The sequence below is a fragment of the Papaver somniferum genome, chromosome 1 (assembly GCF_003573695.1).
Source record: "Papaver somniferum cultivar HN1 chromosome 1, ASM357369v1, whole genome shotgun sequence".
Classification (NCBI taxonomy): domain Eukaryota; kingdom Viridiplantae; phylum Streptophyta; class Magnoliopsida; order Ranunculales; family Papaveraceae; genus Papaver; species Papaver somniferum.
The window spans coordinates 235,350,708-235,366,349 of NC_039358.1; the positions used below are offsets into that span (position 1 = coordinate 235,350,708).

Here is a 15,642-nt window from a genome sequence, read left to right on the forward strand (position 1 = left end):
ACCTCCGGAGTGGTCCCATGGCAGAATCAGGCTGCGGCTGGCGTCTTTTATACCCGATAAAATTATCATGTAACAAAACTTAATTGTGATTTCATTGATGTTGTTACATTTCTTAAATAGGCGGTGGTGGTGGTGGTGGGAGGAGGTGGTGGTGGTAATCGGTGGTTGGTGGTGGTGGTAATCGGTGGTGGTGGGCGGTGGTGGTGGGAGGAGGTGGTGGTTATATATATATAGGTTGTTATTAGGTTGGTTTTAAATTAAATAAAGTTAAGGATAGGCTAGTCATTTCAACGTTTTAGGACACCCCTTATCACTATAGGGAAGGTGGCCTAATAAAATCATGGTCCCCTCAAAAAAATCATGGTCCCTAAAAAATTATTCCTAAAAAAAAATCATATATAAGGATTGCATACTCATATGCCTTCTAACAAGTGTCTATAAAATCATCGGCATGACTTTATTATATTAAAACATGTAAGCTTCCTACTCCTAATTTTCCAATTGATTAAATTTTCTGAACAACATAGATCGACATGTGTAAAATCTAGTTTAGAATAGGCTCCTGCTAGCCTAGGGGAGGGGGCGGGGTTCATTACAACCGATAACCGAAACCTTTTGTCCAAGAACAAGTTGCAGATAGGCTAGAAATTTAATCTCATAAAGATTTTATCACATAAAAGTGTGGTAAAAGTTTTATGCGGGTTTGCCTGCCTATACACAACCTGCCCAGAAACAGGGGTCATACAAATATACAACTCACTCACTCCCTGAACTAAACCGCGACCTACAGCTTCAGAACCATGACCAACTCTGCTAAAATACAACTCCAGTACTCCACTTACCGTTACCGGATTGCAGAGTTTCTTCGACATCGATGGAAGTTTAGTGAGAGTTTCAAAGGATTCATTTCCAGAGAAATTAGGAATCGATGGATTGTGATTTATGATCTTGGTAATTACCGCTAAAGATCGGCTACAATCAGAACCAGATTTTTGGAGTTCGTCTTTGAATTCGAAAGAAATCGTGGGTTTTCAATGAAATTATGGCAAATTGGAGAAGTTCAGTTTCAAGTTTCGAATGAATCAATGGGAATCACATTTGAAAAATTAATCTGAGATTATGTTTTTCAATGAGCATATCTACCGAATTTGAGTCTGTGATTTCCAATTTTTTCATTCAAACTTGAAATCAACATAGAGAAAAATATTGAAATTGAGATTATAAGATGTGGGAAGGGCATTGGAGCTGATTTCCAGCGGATTCAAGGGTGAGTAGTGCATATCTACTGGATTAGAATTTCGTTTTACTTTCTGGATTGTCTGTGAGGTGGTATCGTGTCTAATTAATCAGTAGAAATATGCATTGTTGTCTATGTTTCCTTTAAGATATTCTACTTACATGATTGGTCCACATTCTTCAATGCTTCACCATCTTAATGTGTTCGTTGTAACTTCTGCATCCTTTCTATGAAGTAATCTCTTTTTGCGCTAGTTTTTCATGACAAAATCTGACATAGCAGTTTGATATTAGGCTACAGATATGCAGATTTAGTAGGACATCTTACCAAAACTGAGCACTGACACAAAACCTACAGAACAAGCAGTAGCTGAACAGTACTCTTGTAACAAAAACAAGCATCGCAATAAAGATGTGTGCAAAATATGCTGTTGTCTTACGTTTATAATGACATGTTCTATAGTTTTGTGCATTAAATGTCATCCAATCAGGTGAAGTTCTACTGTCCTTTTGATAAAATATTTTCTTTGCTAGTGAAGACATGTCATATATCCCTGAAAAATCAATACTGCAGAAATGCTTGCTGCTTGCTTCTGTGTAATTTACGGTAATGTGACATATACTCGATTAAGATATTCTCGTTTTTGTGTGTTAAGTAAAAAAAAGAGCATTTACCAAAGCGATTAGTGGGGTTGCCTTATCCATGAGCACTAATTTGCTCCATTTGGGCGACTGCCTCGCTATAATTTTTGGCATTTCTTATCCATGACACTGCTTGATAATTTCCTCCAACCGTAAATTGTTTTCTGATTACAGGTTAAAATTGTATCCTTGGACCACAATGAACTCTTCGGATTTCGTCATACAGTTCAAAGAGGAAGAGGAACCAATAAAGATAACTGCAGAAACAAATTAATCGTGTAAGATGGCAACATGGACAGTGGAAACAACTCATTTTTATTACATTCCGATCCCAAGAAACCGTTTCTTAACTGCTTGTACATCCAGAATGACTGCATTCATGTTGATACGATCTGAAGGTAACTCTGAGGAACATATAACTCCAATTTGAATGATAGAAGCTAAAATTTCTCTCTTAGTATGTGTTGCTCTGTTTCTTCTTTCACTTCTTCGCATGTAAAAATTGTTAGTTTCGTTATTATGAAGATCTTCACCTTCTAATTCCAGCAGCAATCGTGAATCGACAATATCTAGAACTCGCTCGGGAAATGCATGCATCTTAGAGAAGTTATGAATGTTTAAACCATCCTTAAACATGTCATCAGTTGGTCTCTTTCCTGTAAACATCTCTAACAGTAGGATCCCATAACTGTACACATCGCCTAGTGTAGACACTTCACCACCCATTCCATATTCTGTTCAAACCAGAGCGAAGATTTGTAAGAAAACATGTAGAGTAAAATATAATTCAATCTAATTGAACCACTCATATACAGACATAAATAACTTGCATACCAGGAGACACATAACCAATGGAGCCCCTTATTGCGATTGATCTTGCATCTTGTCCATTCAGCTGTAGAGAATCATTGGAGGTGTGAGGAAGGAACTTAGCCAAGCCAAAATCTCCTACTCGGGCAACTAAATCATCATCAAGAAGGACATTGCTTGGCTTCAGGTCGCAATGAACAAGGGGCGATTCACAATCATGGTGAAGATACTTCAGTGCAGAAGCAACATCAACTGCAATGTTCAACCTTCTTTTCAGGTTCAAATTCTTCACTTGTAGTTGATCGTTGTTGTTTGTGTCACTCATAGTTGGGTGCAACCCATTTTCTAGACTGCCATTTGCATGAACTCAAATACTAGAGCTTTGAAATCATTACTCGAGCAACATGTTAAAATCTTGAGTAAATTTCTATGTCTAACTTTCCTTAGGGCATCACATTCAGCAATGAAACTCTTGGTTGCACCTCTTTGTTGAAGGTGTAGAACCTTAACTGCGACAGGATTTGATTCATCTTGGAGAACTCCCTTATATACAGTGCCAAAACTTCCCTTGCCTAGCAAGTTGGTAGAATCATTAAATCTGTTGGTAGCTTTAAAGAGCTCATTGTAAGAGACTCCTTTGAACCGTATACTCACATCCAAAGGCATTATAGGTAGTACGGATTTTGACTTTTTTCCCCAATAAAAGCGACGAAGAACATAATCAAAGTCAAAAATATGATCACCAAAACTATGGTGATAACTATAACCTTCATATGCACTGACTTTGACTGTTTTTGCTTTGATAGGATGGGACAATTCGGTAACTCCAGATCAGGTATACCACCACAAAGCTTATTACTCCCTTTAATTGAAAATGCACTCATGTTCTTAAACACTCCATCTTTTGGTACCACTCCCTCCAAATTATTATATGACAAATCCAATTCAATGAGCATCGTTAGATTCTCAAGGCCATTAGGAATTGTACCAGTCAAATTATTGTGAGAAAGTCTTAGACTTTGAAGACCTTTTAAGAATGTTATAGCTGGAGGAATGTTACCTTGAAAGAAGTTACCGTCCAATCTTAGTTTTGATAAGCTTAAACACTCGCCTATGATGCTTGGAATTTCCCTTGATAGTTTGTTATTGGACAGGATTAATACCCCAAGGCTTTTGAAGTTACTAACTTCTAAAGGAAGCGAACCAGTAAGTGAATTATTGCTCAAGTCGAGCAACCTTGATAGAGAGGGAAGCTGGAACACTTGTTTGGGTATATTACCACTTAGTCTATTAGTGTGAAGGTCTAATATCTGCAGAGAATTACAGTTTCCAAGACTTGATGGAATTATACCTGTTAAGTTATTGCCATTTAAATATAGTTCGATCAATTGTGTTAATTTACCAAAGGAAGAAGGGATTGAACCAAAGAGTTTGTTTTCAGCCAAACCTAACATTCCCATCTTTTGCAGGAGCCCAATACCTGCAGGAATATTTCCTGACAAGCGGTTTATACCCAAAATAAGCGTTGTCAACCCTTGAAGATTCTGAATACCCGAAGGAATACTTCCATATATCTGATTCCTTCTTAAATTCAGTTCAACAAGGTTTGATGTGAGATTGGCTATAGAGCTAGGTAAACCTCCGCCAAAATTGTTGTAGCTTACTTCTATAACCTTCAAGTTGGTACAATTGACTAGAGAATCGAGGAAGTTTAGATCATTAGCTTGTCCATTTCCAAGATTATTTTCTCTTAATCGAAAAACTTTAAGACTTTTCAAGTTACCAAGTTGAAGAGGGACTGATCCAACAAAATCATTTGTTCCCAACTGGAACTTTTCAAGTTTAGACATATTGGAAAACGAACTTGGAATTGTTCCAGTGAAATTGTTAATTGCAACCGAAAAATAGGTAAGATTTGGAAGTGTGAAACCAATATCATAAGGAATACTCCCATGGAGTTGATTATCCATCAATGAGAAGACTTCAAGTGATGATGAAATATTATAGAGTGAAGAAGGGACAATACCTGAAAACTTATTCGAATCCAGCCCCAGAATTTTTAAGCTTGTTAGTTGGCTTAGAGTACTTGGGATTCGTCCTTTCAAGTTGAAGTTATAACCGATATCAAGAACAGTAAGAGATGATGAAAGGTTACCCAATGTAGTTGGAATCTCTCCGGAAAGATTATTGTCATGAAGACCCAGTGTTTTGACTATTAGTTGTGATAAGTCACCAACTATACAGGACAGATTAATTTCCTTCTTGATATGTGCTTGTAAAAATGTAAAAAGACATTAGCTATGAAGACCATCAAACTTAAGATTTTTATAACATAAAAATTACATTGCGGATCTTATTTTAATTAGTTGTAGATAGTTGCTTTGATGTTTAGTTGTGACAAGTCACCAACTATCCAGGACGGATTAATGATTGACTTTAGGGTCCTTTTCTGTTTCAGGTTGTTATACCGGTGGGGGAGAAGCAATTGGCGCCACAGGTTTAGGCGATACCGGATGGATCTTACGATGATGATCCTTTCCTTTCTGTTTTTTGGCATCAGGAACAGGAGTTGGTGGAGACGCAACAGGTTTAATATCAGGTGGATAAACAGGAGGTGTCTGTTCAGTCACAGGTACAAAACATCCAGGAGTTTGAGGATCTTCAGTCGGTGGTGTCGGCGTCACTACTGGTGGGACCATTGGTGCCGGCATTGGTGGCGCTATTGGTAACTGCGTCACTACACACATAAACAAAATTAAGTATTACCTGTAATTTCAGACTGGCTAGGTTGTGGCACAGTCGTGAGGCAGCAGAGCCTCGGTCAGCATATAAATTTTTAAATATTGATTAATTTACATTTCTTTTATCACATAACATCACCTTCCACATAACGAACGCAACAGTTACAGTAAGGTTTTCCTGCACTAGTGTCGTAACAAAAGACTCCTTGAAGGACATCTGTGAATGATCCTGATTTACATCTTTCATTACATTCAGAGCAGTCATCAACATGGGTAGTAACTGTATATCCCCTATCACAAGAAACGGCCGGATCTACACACAAATTTTACCAAAATGAAATACTAAAATGTTAGACTACCTTTTTTATGAACATTAGCGTTTAAGCAAAACGCAAAATATAATCCATAGACTAGCGTTTAAACTGTGAAATTTGTACATACCATGATTTAATATAAAGACTGGGGGAGCTTGTGGAGGCGGCGGAGGTTCAGCATGAGGAGGTGGAGGCGCCACATAAGGAGGGGTTTGTGGAGCAAGTTCTCCTGGTGCTGGTGCCGTTGTTGGTGGTATATATATCGCTGGATTATCCACACATACACCATACGGAAAAAACAAAATGTCAACATTTTTCTACAGTTCATCTTAATTTTGTTATCGGTTGTGTAGTTTAGGGTCACGTACCATCATCTTGCATATAATGAACGCAGCAAAGGCAGTAACGATGGATAGCATCTTGCGGACTGATGTAACAATAAGATCCTCTATACATATCATTGTAATCCCCTTTGCATCTCTCACTACATGTAGCGCAGTTACTACCAGGATCAGGGGACGCAAAAACTGGAGCTTCACAGCCTTTACCAGGGCAATATGGATCACCTTGTTTCCCACAGTATACGTAATCCGCTGTTGACAACTCTACACACAAATCACAGAATAATCACCATTAATCGATCTTACTGTACCTATGAATGGTGAAGAACCTTGACGCAATAGAGAAAAATCATATACAATAATTTCTAAACAGAAAAAGTTATACTTACGAGAGAAAGATAAAATTGCCAGAACAAAGAAAAAACCGAGCAAAGAATAAGAAGAAGGAATTCCATCCATGACTTTAGAGATCAGTTCTGAAGTTGAATTTGTGAGTACATACAACTTACGTTTACTTATAGCATTCACCGGATGTCGCTCACTTAGTTGACTTCTTCACGATCCACTCATATTTAATTTGACACTTGCAAGCTATATATTTAACAAATGTTTTTTTTTAATAGCTCCGAGTTCATTCCAATGGATTAGATCTTGATTTACGGTGCAGTTATTAATCGGAAATGCTATTCCCCTCTCGGCTTAGCACACTACTCTGCACTCGCTCTGATTTGGCGAGGTGACTCGGAAGATTACTGTGGGGCATTTTTTTTTGACGTGTGATGTTTTTTTTTCGCTTTTATTTATTTCCTTTATTTTCTCTTTCTTCACCTAATTTCTCTTTTCTCTGTTACTGCCTCAATTCCCCCATCACAATTTTTTGAAGGTTTAAACCATGTCACAAAATTCTTAATTAAATAAAACTCTTGATATATTGTATAGATTGATATTACTTGCCGGAATCTAATAATGAAAACAACAATTTAGTTTAAATAAACAGGAATGTCTGGAATCAAAAATTCAAAATAGTGCCTTTTTTCTATTTGATTAACAGAAGAACAATTACAGTTTAGTTGAGAAACTCAAGTCTAATCATACATAAAAATAAACATTGAGAAGAACACAACAGATACACACTTTATTTGAATTTAAAAATCAATTAATAGATGTAAAATTACTAGTCTCAAATCTTGGGATCGGAGAACATGGGTTTTGTAGAATCATCTCTAGAGAATGGTAGATGGTGATGAGTTATGATTTGATCTTGCTGACCATAATATTGGTGGTGTGAATGGTAGTTAATATTGATGATTATTAACGTGGTGGGCTAGAGTTCTGCCTTCGAGGGGAATAGCATTTCCGGTTATTAATGTTGCTTTACAGCAATATACAAATAAATTAGTACAAGTTGTATGGACTACGCATAAGCTTCCAATATGATGCATGTATCTATTAGTTTGAATTTTATTTTATTTTCATGTACTGTGTCTCTATTGCAGAATGGTAAGTCAGAAGTCAATAATTTTGCTTCAATTGAAAGAACATCTATAACGGGCTCGTCAATACGAGTAACTAACAAAAATGTTAAATCACAGACAGAAGGTCGAAAGCTGGATCGTGATTAATAAAACTAATATGACAGGTACTACTTAATTAGTTTGCCTTTTGCTTAGTTTGTATTTAGGAATAGCTAATTTTTAAATGTGACTCAATTTGTGATGTTTGATACCATTGACCATCTTCATTTGCGTTCTACTGGGTGATTGGCATTCCAAATCTTGTGGATAGAGATAGAAACATCGAGAAGAGCAAGTAGAGCGTTCATGATGTTGCTGTTAATATCAAGCGAGAAAAATGTGGCATTGAAAAAGCCATAAATATTTAAGTAGACCATGCAACTTTAAATTTTCATAATTGATCACAAAAAAGAATTACATAGCGTGTCTTATTTTAGCAGTAGATAGTAGTTTCGATGGTTGATTAAAATGAGTGACCAACTATGCAGTAAAGATTAATCGCTGATTTTAGGATCGTTTTCCTTTTAAAATTTTCTAGGAGTATGTGGAGCTGCAGCAGGTTCAACTTTAGGATCCTTTTTCTTCTTAAATTTTCTTGGAGTATGTGGAGCTGCAGCAGGTTCAACATCAGGAGACATAACCGGAGGTAATGGTGGAGTCACAGGTTCAGCACATGCAGGGGTTTGTGGAGCATCTGTCGGTGGTGTAGGCGTCACTACTGGTGGCGCAGTTGGTGGCACAATTGGTGGCGGCGATATTGGTGGGGCTGTTAATACCGGATCGGGTAGTACGAACGACACTGGACAATCCACACATACACCATACAAAATATCAATAATATGCAAGAACCTCTGTAACAAACACATCTTGGAGCTTTGATAAGATTTTATAATTTGTTTTTGTCACTTACTATCACCATAGACGCAGCAGTTACAAAAAGGTTTTCCTTGACGGGTGTTGTAACAAAAGACTCCTGCAAGTCCATACTGGAAGAAGGCTCCTGGAAGTCCATACTGCTGGGATGATCCTAATCTACATCTCTCGTTACACTCTGAGCAGTCACCAACAGGGGTAGTAACTGGATATCCGCCGTAACAATAAACAGCATGATCTACAGACAAATTTAACCAAAACAGGTACTAAAATGTTAAACGAATATTTAGAGTATCAGCTATGTAAATCTTATGATTATGTACCCGCTAGATTCAGTGTGTATACCTTGATTGACTGTAAAGACCGGGGGAGGCTGTGGAGGCGCCACAGGTTCAACATAAGGAGGAGTCGGTGGAGGAAGTTGTACTGGTGCCGGAATCGGTGTCCCCATCGGTGACATTGTTGCTTAAGAGTAATAAAAAATAAAACCATTATTAGTTTTTTAACAGTTTATAAGCCGCTATCATATAACTGGATTGACGTGATCTGCTCTAGTTTATTATCACATAGTACATACCTTCATCTGCCATAGAATGAAAGCAGCAAAGGCAGTGCGGTTCTAAGGCTGCAAATACTCCATTCGCAGACATGTAACAAAAGGATCCTCTAAAGGCATCAAGGTATGCCGAATGGCATCTGTAGGAACACCAAGAGCAGTCCCAAGTGGGGAGATCGGGAGAAAAATTTATGGATTCGCACTCTTTACCGGGACAAAAAGCATCGTCCTGTTTTGGGCAGTATACATAATCCGCTATTGAAAGCTCTGCAACCAAATCATAGAAAGAAAAAAAAAATCAATATTAATACAGATAATTTTAAACATTGAGAAAATCATATTTACTAACTTGTAAATCCAAAGAGGCATACTTACGGGAGGCAGATAAAACAACCAGAAGAACGACGCAACCGAACAAAAAGTAAGAAAACGGAATTCTAGCCATGACTTCTAGATCAATGCTGAAAATGAGATATAGCTTATCTTTACTTATAGCTGTGATGGGCTCCAATCCGTACATACAAAGGCTAAATTTCTGTTTAATAGTAATGTATTTTTATAGTTCCAATGTCAACCCAATGGAAATACCTTGGTTTACGATGCAGTTATTAATGCTCCAGTACAACGTTGTATACATTGGTAACCATGCAGATTGGCTTTTAATGATCAATATTTCTAATGGTTTGCACATTAAATTTAAATAGCTTTTTTATTTAATATGTTTTCCCTCTATTATTGCAGAATGCAGACCGATTCAGAAGTCGAGAGTTCTGGTTTCCAGTGACACGACAGGTACAGTATAATGTCATCGGATGATTCAACTCTTGCACTAGCCAGGATAGGATTGTCACTATACGCTTTTAACAGCCAGTCAGGAGGTAATTGCTGGCCAGTGGAATAAGAGCACCTTCTATATCTAGACTCCGAAAAATATAATAACCAAGATTCTTAAACCACGCTAATACTTTTATATATATACTTCCGTCTGCCGTGTACCGAGGCCAAGATTGTTGTGGCTCTTTTTGGATTACAAAACCCTAGGTATACATACGACAAGAAGATCAAAAAGCTATCTTTATCGATGGAAAATTTGAATTCAGATATCGTATTAAAGATACTATCTCGATTACCCAAGACGAATACAGGTTTAAAATCCGGCTTACAATGCAGAGAAGTATGCAGACTCTGGAGAAATCTCTTGGGGAAATTACCAAAGAAAGGTATGCTTTTCGTAACTAGGCTCAGATATGATATGAAACTCTGCTACAGAGAAAAATCTTCTGAGTTGGTTAATTTTAGTTGTACGGAAGAACCACAAGAATTTTACAAGATGGTTACAGAGATAAGCAGTATAGAAACTGGTTTATGGTTCTTAAACTTTGTTGGTACTTGCAATGGTTTGGTATGTTACGTAATTTCAGAATCTATATTTATTTACAATCCTATATCACTGGTGAACGTATTCGTGTTCCGAACATCGGTTCAGAGTATAGTATGGTCATGTTGGATTCGGTTATTGTCGTTCCACCAAGACATACAAGGTTGTTAAGATTGGTCAAAGTACAATTGATTTTGGTCAAAGTACCGTTGCCATGCAAAGCGTCCATGTTTACACTCTTGGTGATGGCAGTGGGTGGAGATGCAAACCAAAAGTTGCCTTTTATTTATGGGGATCGGGCGTTTTTGCTAATTGGGCTCTGCATTGGTTAATAAATAAAAGATCTTCTACATTTAGCTGTGATATTGTAGCCTTTGATTTAGCAGATGAAACATTTCGGTTTCTCCCATCACTACCTTGTCAACCCAAATCTGATAGGGACGTTAATATTGGATCTTGTGGAGCAAATCTATATCTGTCTTATTTTTATGTAAAGGAAGGGGATGGTATGATGGATATCTGGGTATTCGAGAAGAAAATATGAACAACTACCGACATAGTTTGGAAGAACGTACCTACTTTAACTCTTTTACATGGATAAGGAGGTTCAGCAGAAAATAGGATCAAGGCTTAACTCGCTTATTGTCCCGAACTGAGAGTGAAATTCTGCTGTTGCAGAATAACGTTCTCTCTTGTCATGACCCCGCAACTTTTAAGAGAATATGGTCTGCTGAAGCTGCAGAAGGGGTTTATCAAGCAATTCCTCATATGCATAGCCTTGTTTCGTTGAAAGATCCTGGAGAAGAGCGAGTTGATCGTTTCGTGCTTCCAAAAATTCCTCATAGTATGGATCTTCTTTCATGTCTTTAGTATATCCATTTCCTGATGAATTTTTGTTTTTCTTTGCAAGGAGGCATATAGTAGGCCGTTCAAGACATTCGAATATTTATTATCAGTTTGGGAACCAGAAGTAAGAGATCATTTGTTAATTTCAAATAAACCTAACTAGTACAATCAATGTGTTCTTGTGTTTTGGACTGAATTTTCCGATAATTACTGTAATTATTTTTCTTGATGAGCAAAACTAAGCACAAACACACACCCGCCCCCCACCCCACCCCCCCGTGTCCAACTTCAAAGTTTGAATATATGCCTAAAAGTTATACTTGCTTTAAAAAGTTTAGAAGACTTGGCTGCTAATGGGTTTGCTTTCTTTCTCTTCATTGACTGGCTGGTGATTTTCAAAATTTTCGTCAAGAAGCTTAATGTCTGCTTGCCGTTTAGTTGCATCCTTGTTGAAGAAGCTTTAAGATCCAGCCCATTTAGGGGTTAATTCTTAAGAAGGGATACACCATCAAATGAAAAGGGTATAATATTAGAGAACAAGATCATCATTTATTTATTTTTGCTTTTGTTTGTTCCGCATCCTTTCTATCATGGCACGAGGAACATAGAGCCAGCACCATTTCCGGTTTAATGTTTGAGATGCTTTCTAATCAATAGAAATGTGAAAGTGGTGCTGGCTCTATGTTCCTCGTGCATCAATAACAGCTAATCATGATTTTCTTACCAGGGGAGACATAACCAATGGAGCCCTTTATTGCAATTGAACTTGCATCTTGTTCATTCAGCTGTCTAGAATTGCTAGAGGTGTGATGAAGAACCTTAGCCAACCCAAAATCACCCACATGCGCACTTAAATCATCATCAAGAAGGACATTACTTGGCTTCAGATCACAATGAACAATAGGCGATTCAGAATCATGGTGGAGATAATTTAGTGCAGAAGCAACGTCAACTGCAATGTTCAACCTTCTTTGCAGGTTCAAATTCTTTACTAGTAATTCATCGTTGTTGTCTGTGTCACTTATTGTTGGGTGCAACCAATTATCTAGACTCCCATTAGTCATGAACCCAAAAACTAGAGCTTTGAAAGCACTACCTTGAAAATCAACGCTTGAGCAGCATGTTATGATTTTGAGTAAATTTCTATGTCTAACTTTTCGGAGGGCGTCACATTCATCCATAAAACTCTTGGTTGCGCCTCTTTGCCGAAGGTGTAGAAGCTTAACTGCAACAGGTCTTGATTCATCCTGATGAAGAATTCCCTTATACACAGAACCAAAACATCCCACACCAAGCAAGTTGGTCGAATCATTAAATCCATTGGTAGCTTTCAGAAGCTCATTATAAGAAACTTCCATATACCCGGTTACTTATACCAAAAGTTGCTGAAGGAAGAATGTTTTTTGGCTTATTTCTCCGGTAAAGAGTGATGAAAAACAGAAAAAAAAAAAAAGCTAAAAATGAAACCACAATAGCTATGATGATGATATTAATTGTAATAGGCATTAATTTCCTGTGCTTTTGTTTCGAATTCGGGTTTAATGACATGGAGCAGTTGTTTAACTTCAAAAAAGGTACACCACCACAAAGCTTACTATTCCCTTCAACTGACAATGCACTTGCATTCCTGAACGGGCCGCCTTTCGGTACCGCTCCCTCCAGGTTATTATATGATAAATCCAAACACAAAATTGGTTAAAAAGACCTAAATCAACAATTTCTGGGTGAAATGGACAGTTAGATTTTGATACTGTTTAAATGGACAAAAATGTAAAAATAGGCAGGATGTAATCAGTTTCATCGTGCCCATTTTCAAATATTTTTTCTTATTTTTAATTTATACAGGATGTATCCAGTTTCATCCTTGCTATTTTTTAAATTTAAGTTAGGATGAAACTGATTACTATTTTTTTTTGGCCATTTCACCCAAATTATTTTTTACTCGTCCATTTCAACCGTAATTTAAAAATATTTGGACAAATGACCCATTTTCCAAAATCCAAATCAATGAGTGTCGTTAGATTCTCAAAGCCTTTCGGAATGAGACCGGAAAAATTATTGTGGGAAAGTCTTATACGTTCCAGACCCTCTATGGAAGTAATAACTATAGGAATTTTTTCTTGAAATAAGTTACCATCCAAATATAAGTGTGTTAAGCTTAAACACTGGCCCCCCTTGGTTTTAATTATCTAAAATAACCCTCTTTTCATAAAATTTTCTAGAATATCGGACAAATAAAAGAATACACAAAAATAGGATTTATGGACATATACAGACAAATGTTAATAATTATTTATAAACATGCCATTAAGGTCCTGACTTTTTATGCATAGTCATGTGTGGGTATATTACAGTCAGCTAATGCATATTACAGTCAGCTGCCTAGTCGGAGGAAGATAAAATTATTTAAAGCGAAAGAGGAACTTTTCCAGCTGTCTGAAATCTCTCAAATCGATCTCTTGATCGATCAAGCGGGGAAGATCAAAAATGCTGCTTACCCAATTTGAGGTACGATTCGTTTTGATTTTTTTAGGAAACTTTTCTATCTAGCACAAGACCAAAAAAAAAAACAAAACCTTTCGTTATTTTTCCCTTCGTTAATACTTGGTATTTCAAAACTAGGGTTTACTAATTTCGTATGGTTTTATAACTAGGGTTTGCTGATTTATTTCTTTGTATTTTTAAAACTAGGGTTTAAAAATATTTGCTCGTGTTGGATTTGCCTACCATCAGTTTGTTGGTGTTTGTAAACCAGGTTTGCTACTGTTTGAGAAAATGTCCCAGTGAACTTTGTATTTGAAACTTCACTGTTAGCTGAAAATTGCATTAATACATTTGAGTGGCCAGGTGATGAGGTAAATAAATCACATCATTTTGATATTTCCGGTGAAATTGAATAATGAGAAAATTTTATGGGATGTAGTCCCAGGCTGCCAGTGTTTATGTGCTCCTTGAAAGGCACATACAAATATTTTATACTTGTACACTAATGAAATCTTCTCCTTCAGTGATCTTTGAATTTGGATACCGCAATATGGTGTTTACGCCATCTCAGCAGACTCATTTTTGTACCACTCTATGGTTTATCATCCTTCATGTTAGTGGTCTCAGGAGACTCAATTTTGATTGTCTCAGGGTGCAAGGATATTTTTGAGTATTAATCATCATACATATAGAAGAGATTGGAAGAAGTTACAATTTCTTGCAAGGGATAACAAGCTACAGAGATTGTGTTGGAGACATGAATTGGTTGCCAACCTAACGAATTGATGCCACTTAACTGCATATTCATTCTTATGCTCTATAGATTTCCTAGCATTGGTTCACTTTTAAGCAACTTCACCATGTTTTCAAGTCAGACAAATTAAGTACAACCCTTGTAAGCTAAACTTGGTTGTTCCTGTTATTCTTCTATTTAGTACATGCTGGTTGCCAAAGTAGTTTGTAACGAAATTTGCCCCAAATATTAAAAGTTACCAATCGGAATGTCATAAGATTTTTTTTGATTTCATAATTAGTTAGTATAATTTATTTATTTTTAATATAATTAAAAATAGAGTTTACATCAGGACGCGTACCGAGCTTTGGTTGTTATTGAACGCGCAATTGGGAGATATAAAAAAAAATTACGGGATATAAGAAAAGGACAAAAATGGGACCAAATATCAAATCAGGGTCACTCCTTATCTAAGTATTTTATGTAACTCCTAATCTACCCCTCACTAATCAGGACTAGTGATTAATAATAATTAGTAAAATCTTAAGATTTTTGATAAATGATTAGAGTGTATTATTATTTGTGTTTGGTTGAGTGAGGTGAGAGTAAAAGGAGGAAAAGAAAATTTGAGAGGGAAATTAATTTGGTGAAAATGGAGAATGATTGTGAAGAGAGAATTGTTGCTAAGAGGTTGAAGTTGTCAGTCTGCTTGAAGTACATACTATTTGTTTGATATAGTTGTTCAGGGGTTGTATGAGAGTGCCAAGATAAGTTAGAGCTGTGATGCTCAGACCAGGCATAAGACCAAGGATAAGATCATGGCTTCCAGCTGAGAGATTCCTTCACATGGATGAGTTTGATGTTGCCTTGGACTACTAGCAATCTGAAGGAGCAGAACCTGTAAGCATGAGCAAAGACAAGACAATATCCATAATACTTGATGATCGAAATTTGCATATACCAGTACCTAGAAGAGTTGATCCATGTGATAACTGTGTATTCTATGTTCTGATAGTGATATAGGCTTTGTACTTTATCTTGAAAGATCATGATTATTTTGATAGTGAATGTATATTCTAAGGTAGATGTGTACTCTAAGCTGGTATAGTGACCTATGTGTTGTGGTTTGGTTAACATCCACCTAGTAATTTTTTGGGTTGGTTTAGGGAGTGGG

The 15,642-nt window shown here is 36.8% G+C and overlaps 3 protein-coding genes and 1 pseudogene across 3 annotated transcripts; all 4 read right to left on the reverse strand.

Moving 5' to 3' along the window:
* Positions 1-2,196: 2,196 nt before the first annotated feature.
* On the reverse strand, positions 2,197-4,658 carry LOC113273011 (annotated as a pseudogene).
* Positions 4,659-4,987: 329 nt separating this feature from the next.
* On the reverse strand, positions 4,988-6,571 carry LOC113338750 (leucine-rich repeat extensin-like protein 1). The gene is made up of 5 exons (XM_026584138.1): positions 6,474-6,571; positions 6,112-6,348; positions 5,871-6,008; positions 5,569-5,742; positions 4,988-5,425 (listed from the first exon to the last, which is right to left on the reverse strand). Exons 1-5 carry the CDS (start codon positions 6,541-6,543, stop codon positions 5,151-5,153), a joined length of 894 nt encoding a protein of 297 aa, XP_026439923.1. The 5' UTR covers positions 6,544-6,571; the 3' UTR covers positions 4,988-5,150.
* Positions 6,572-8,122: 1,551 nt separating this feature from the next.
* On the reverse strand, positions 8,123-9,472 carry LOC113273019. Its single transcript, XM_026522795.1, has 5 exons — positions 9,403-9,472; positions 9,049-9,294; positions 8,817-8,936; positions 8,509-8,709; positions 8,123-8,397 (listed from the first exon to the last, which is right to left on the reverse strand). The coding sequence occupies exons 1-5, from the start codon at positions 9,470-9,472 to the stop codon at positions 8,123-8,125; spliced, it is 912 nt and encodes a 303-aa protein (XP_026378580.1).
* Positions 9,473-11,946: 2,474 nt separating this feature from the next.
* LOC113273027 (probable LRR receptor-like serine/threonine-protein kinase At3g47570) lies at positions 11,947-12,609 on the reverse strand. The gene has a single exon (XM_026522803.1). It carries the CDS (start codon positions 12,607-12,609, stop codon positions 11,947-11,949), a length of 663 nt encoding a protein of 220 aa, XP_026378588.1.
* Between the last annotated feature and the right edge of the window lie 3,033 nt (positions 12,610-15,642).

Bases quoted from the DNA above. Each gene is read 5' to 3' on its own strand.
- LOC113338750 (XM_026584138.1), bottom strand. From the start codon at position 6,543: ATGGATGGAATTCCTTCTTCTTATTCTTTGCTCGGTTTTTTCTTTGTT. The intron at 6,009-6,111 runs GTACGTGACCCT...TGGATAATCCAG, and splicing joins TCATTATATGCAAGATGATG to CGATATATATACCACCAACA. The intron at 5,743-5,870 runs GTATGTACAAAT...ATTTGTGTGTAG, and splicing joins AGTCTTTATATTAAATCATG to ATCCGGCCGTTTCTTGTGAT.
- LOC113273019 (XM_026522795.1), bottom strand. From the start codon at position 9,472: ATGGCTAGAATTCCGTTTTCTTACTTTTTGTTCGGTTGCGTCGTTCTT. The intron at 9,295-9,402 runs GTAAGTATGCCT...ATTTGGTTGCAG, and splicing joins GGTTGTTTTATCTGCCTCCC to AGCTTTCAATAGCGGATTAT. The intron at 8,398-8,508 runs GTAAGTGACAAA...TGGATTGTCCAG, and splicing joins CTGCTGCGTCTATGGTGATA to TGTCGTTCGTACTACCCGAT.
- LOC113273027 (XM_026522803.1), bottom strand. From the start codon at position 12,609: ATGGAAGTTTCTTATAATGAGCTTCTGAAAGCTACCAATGGATTTAAT.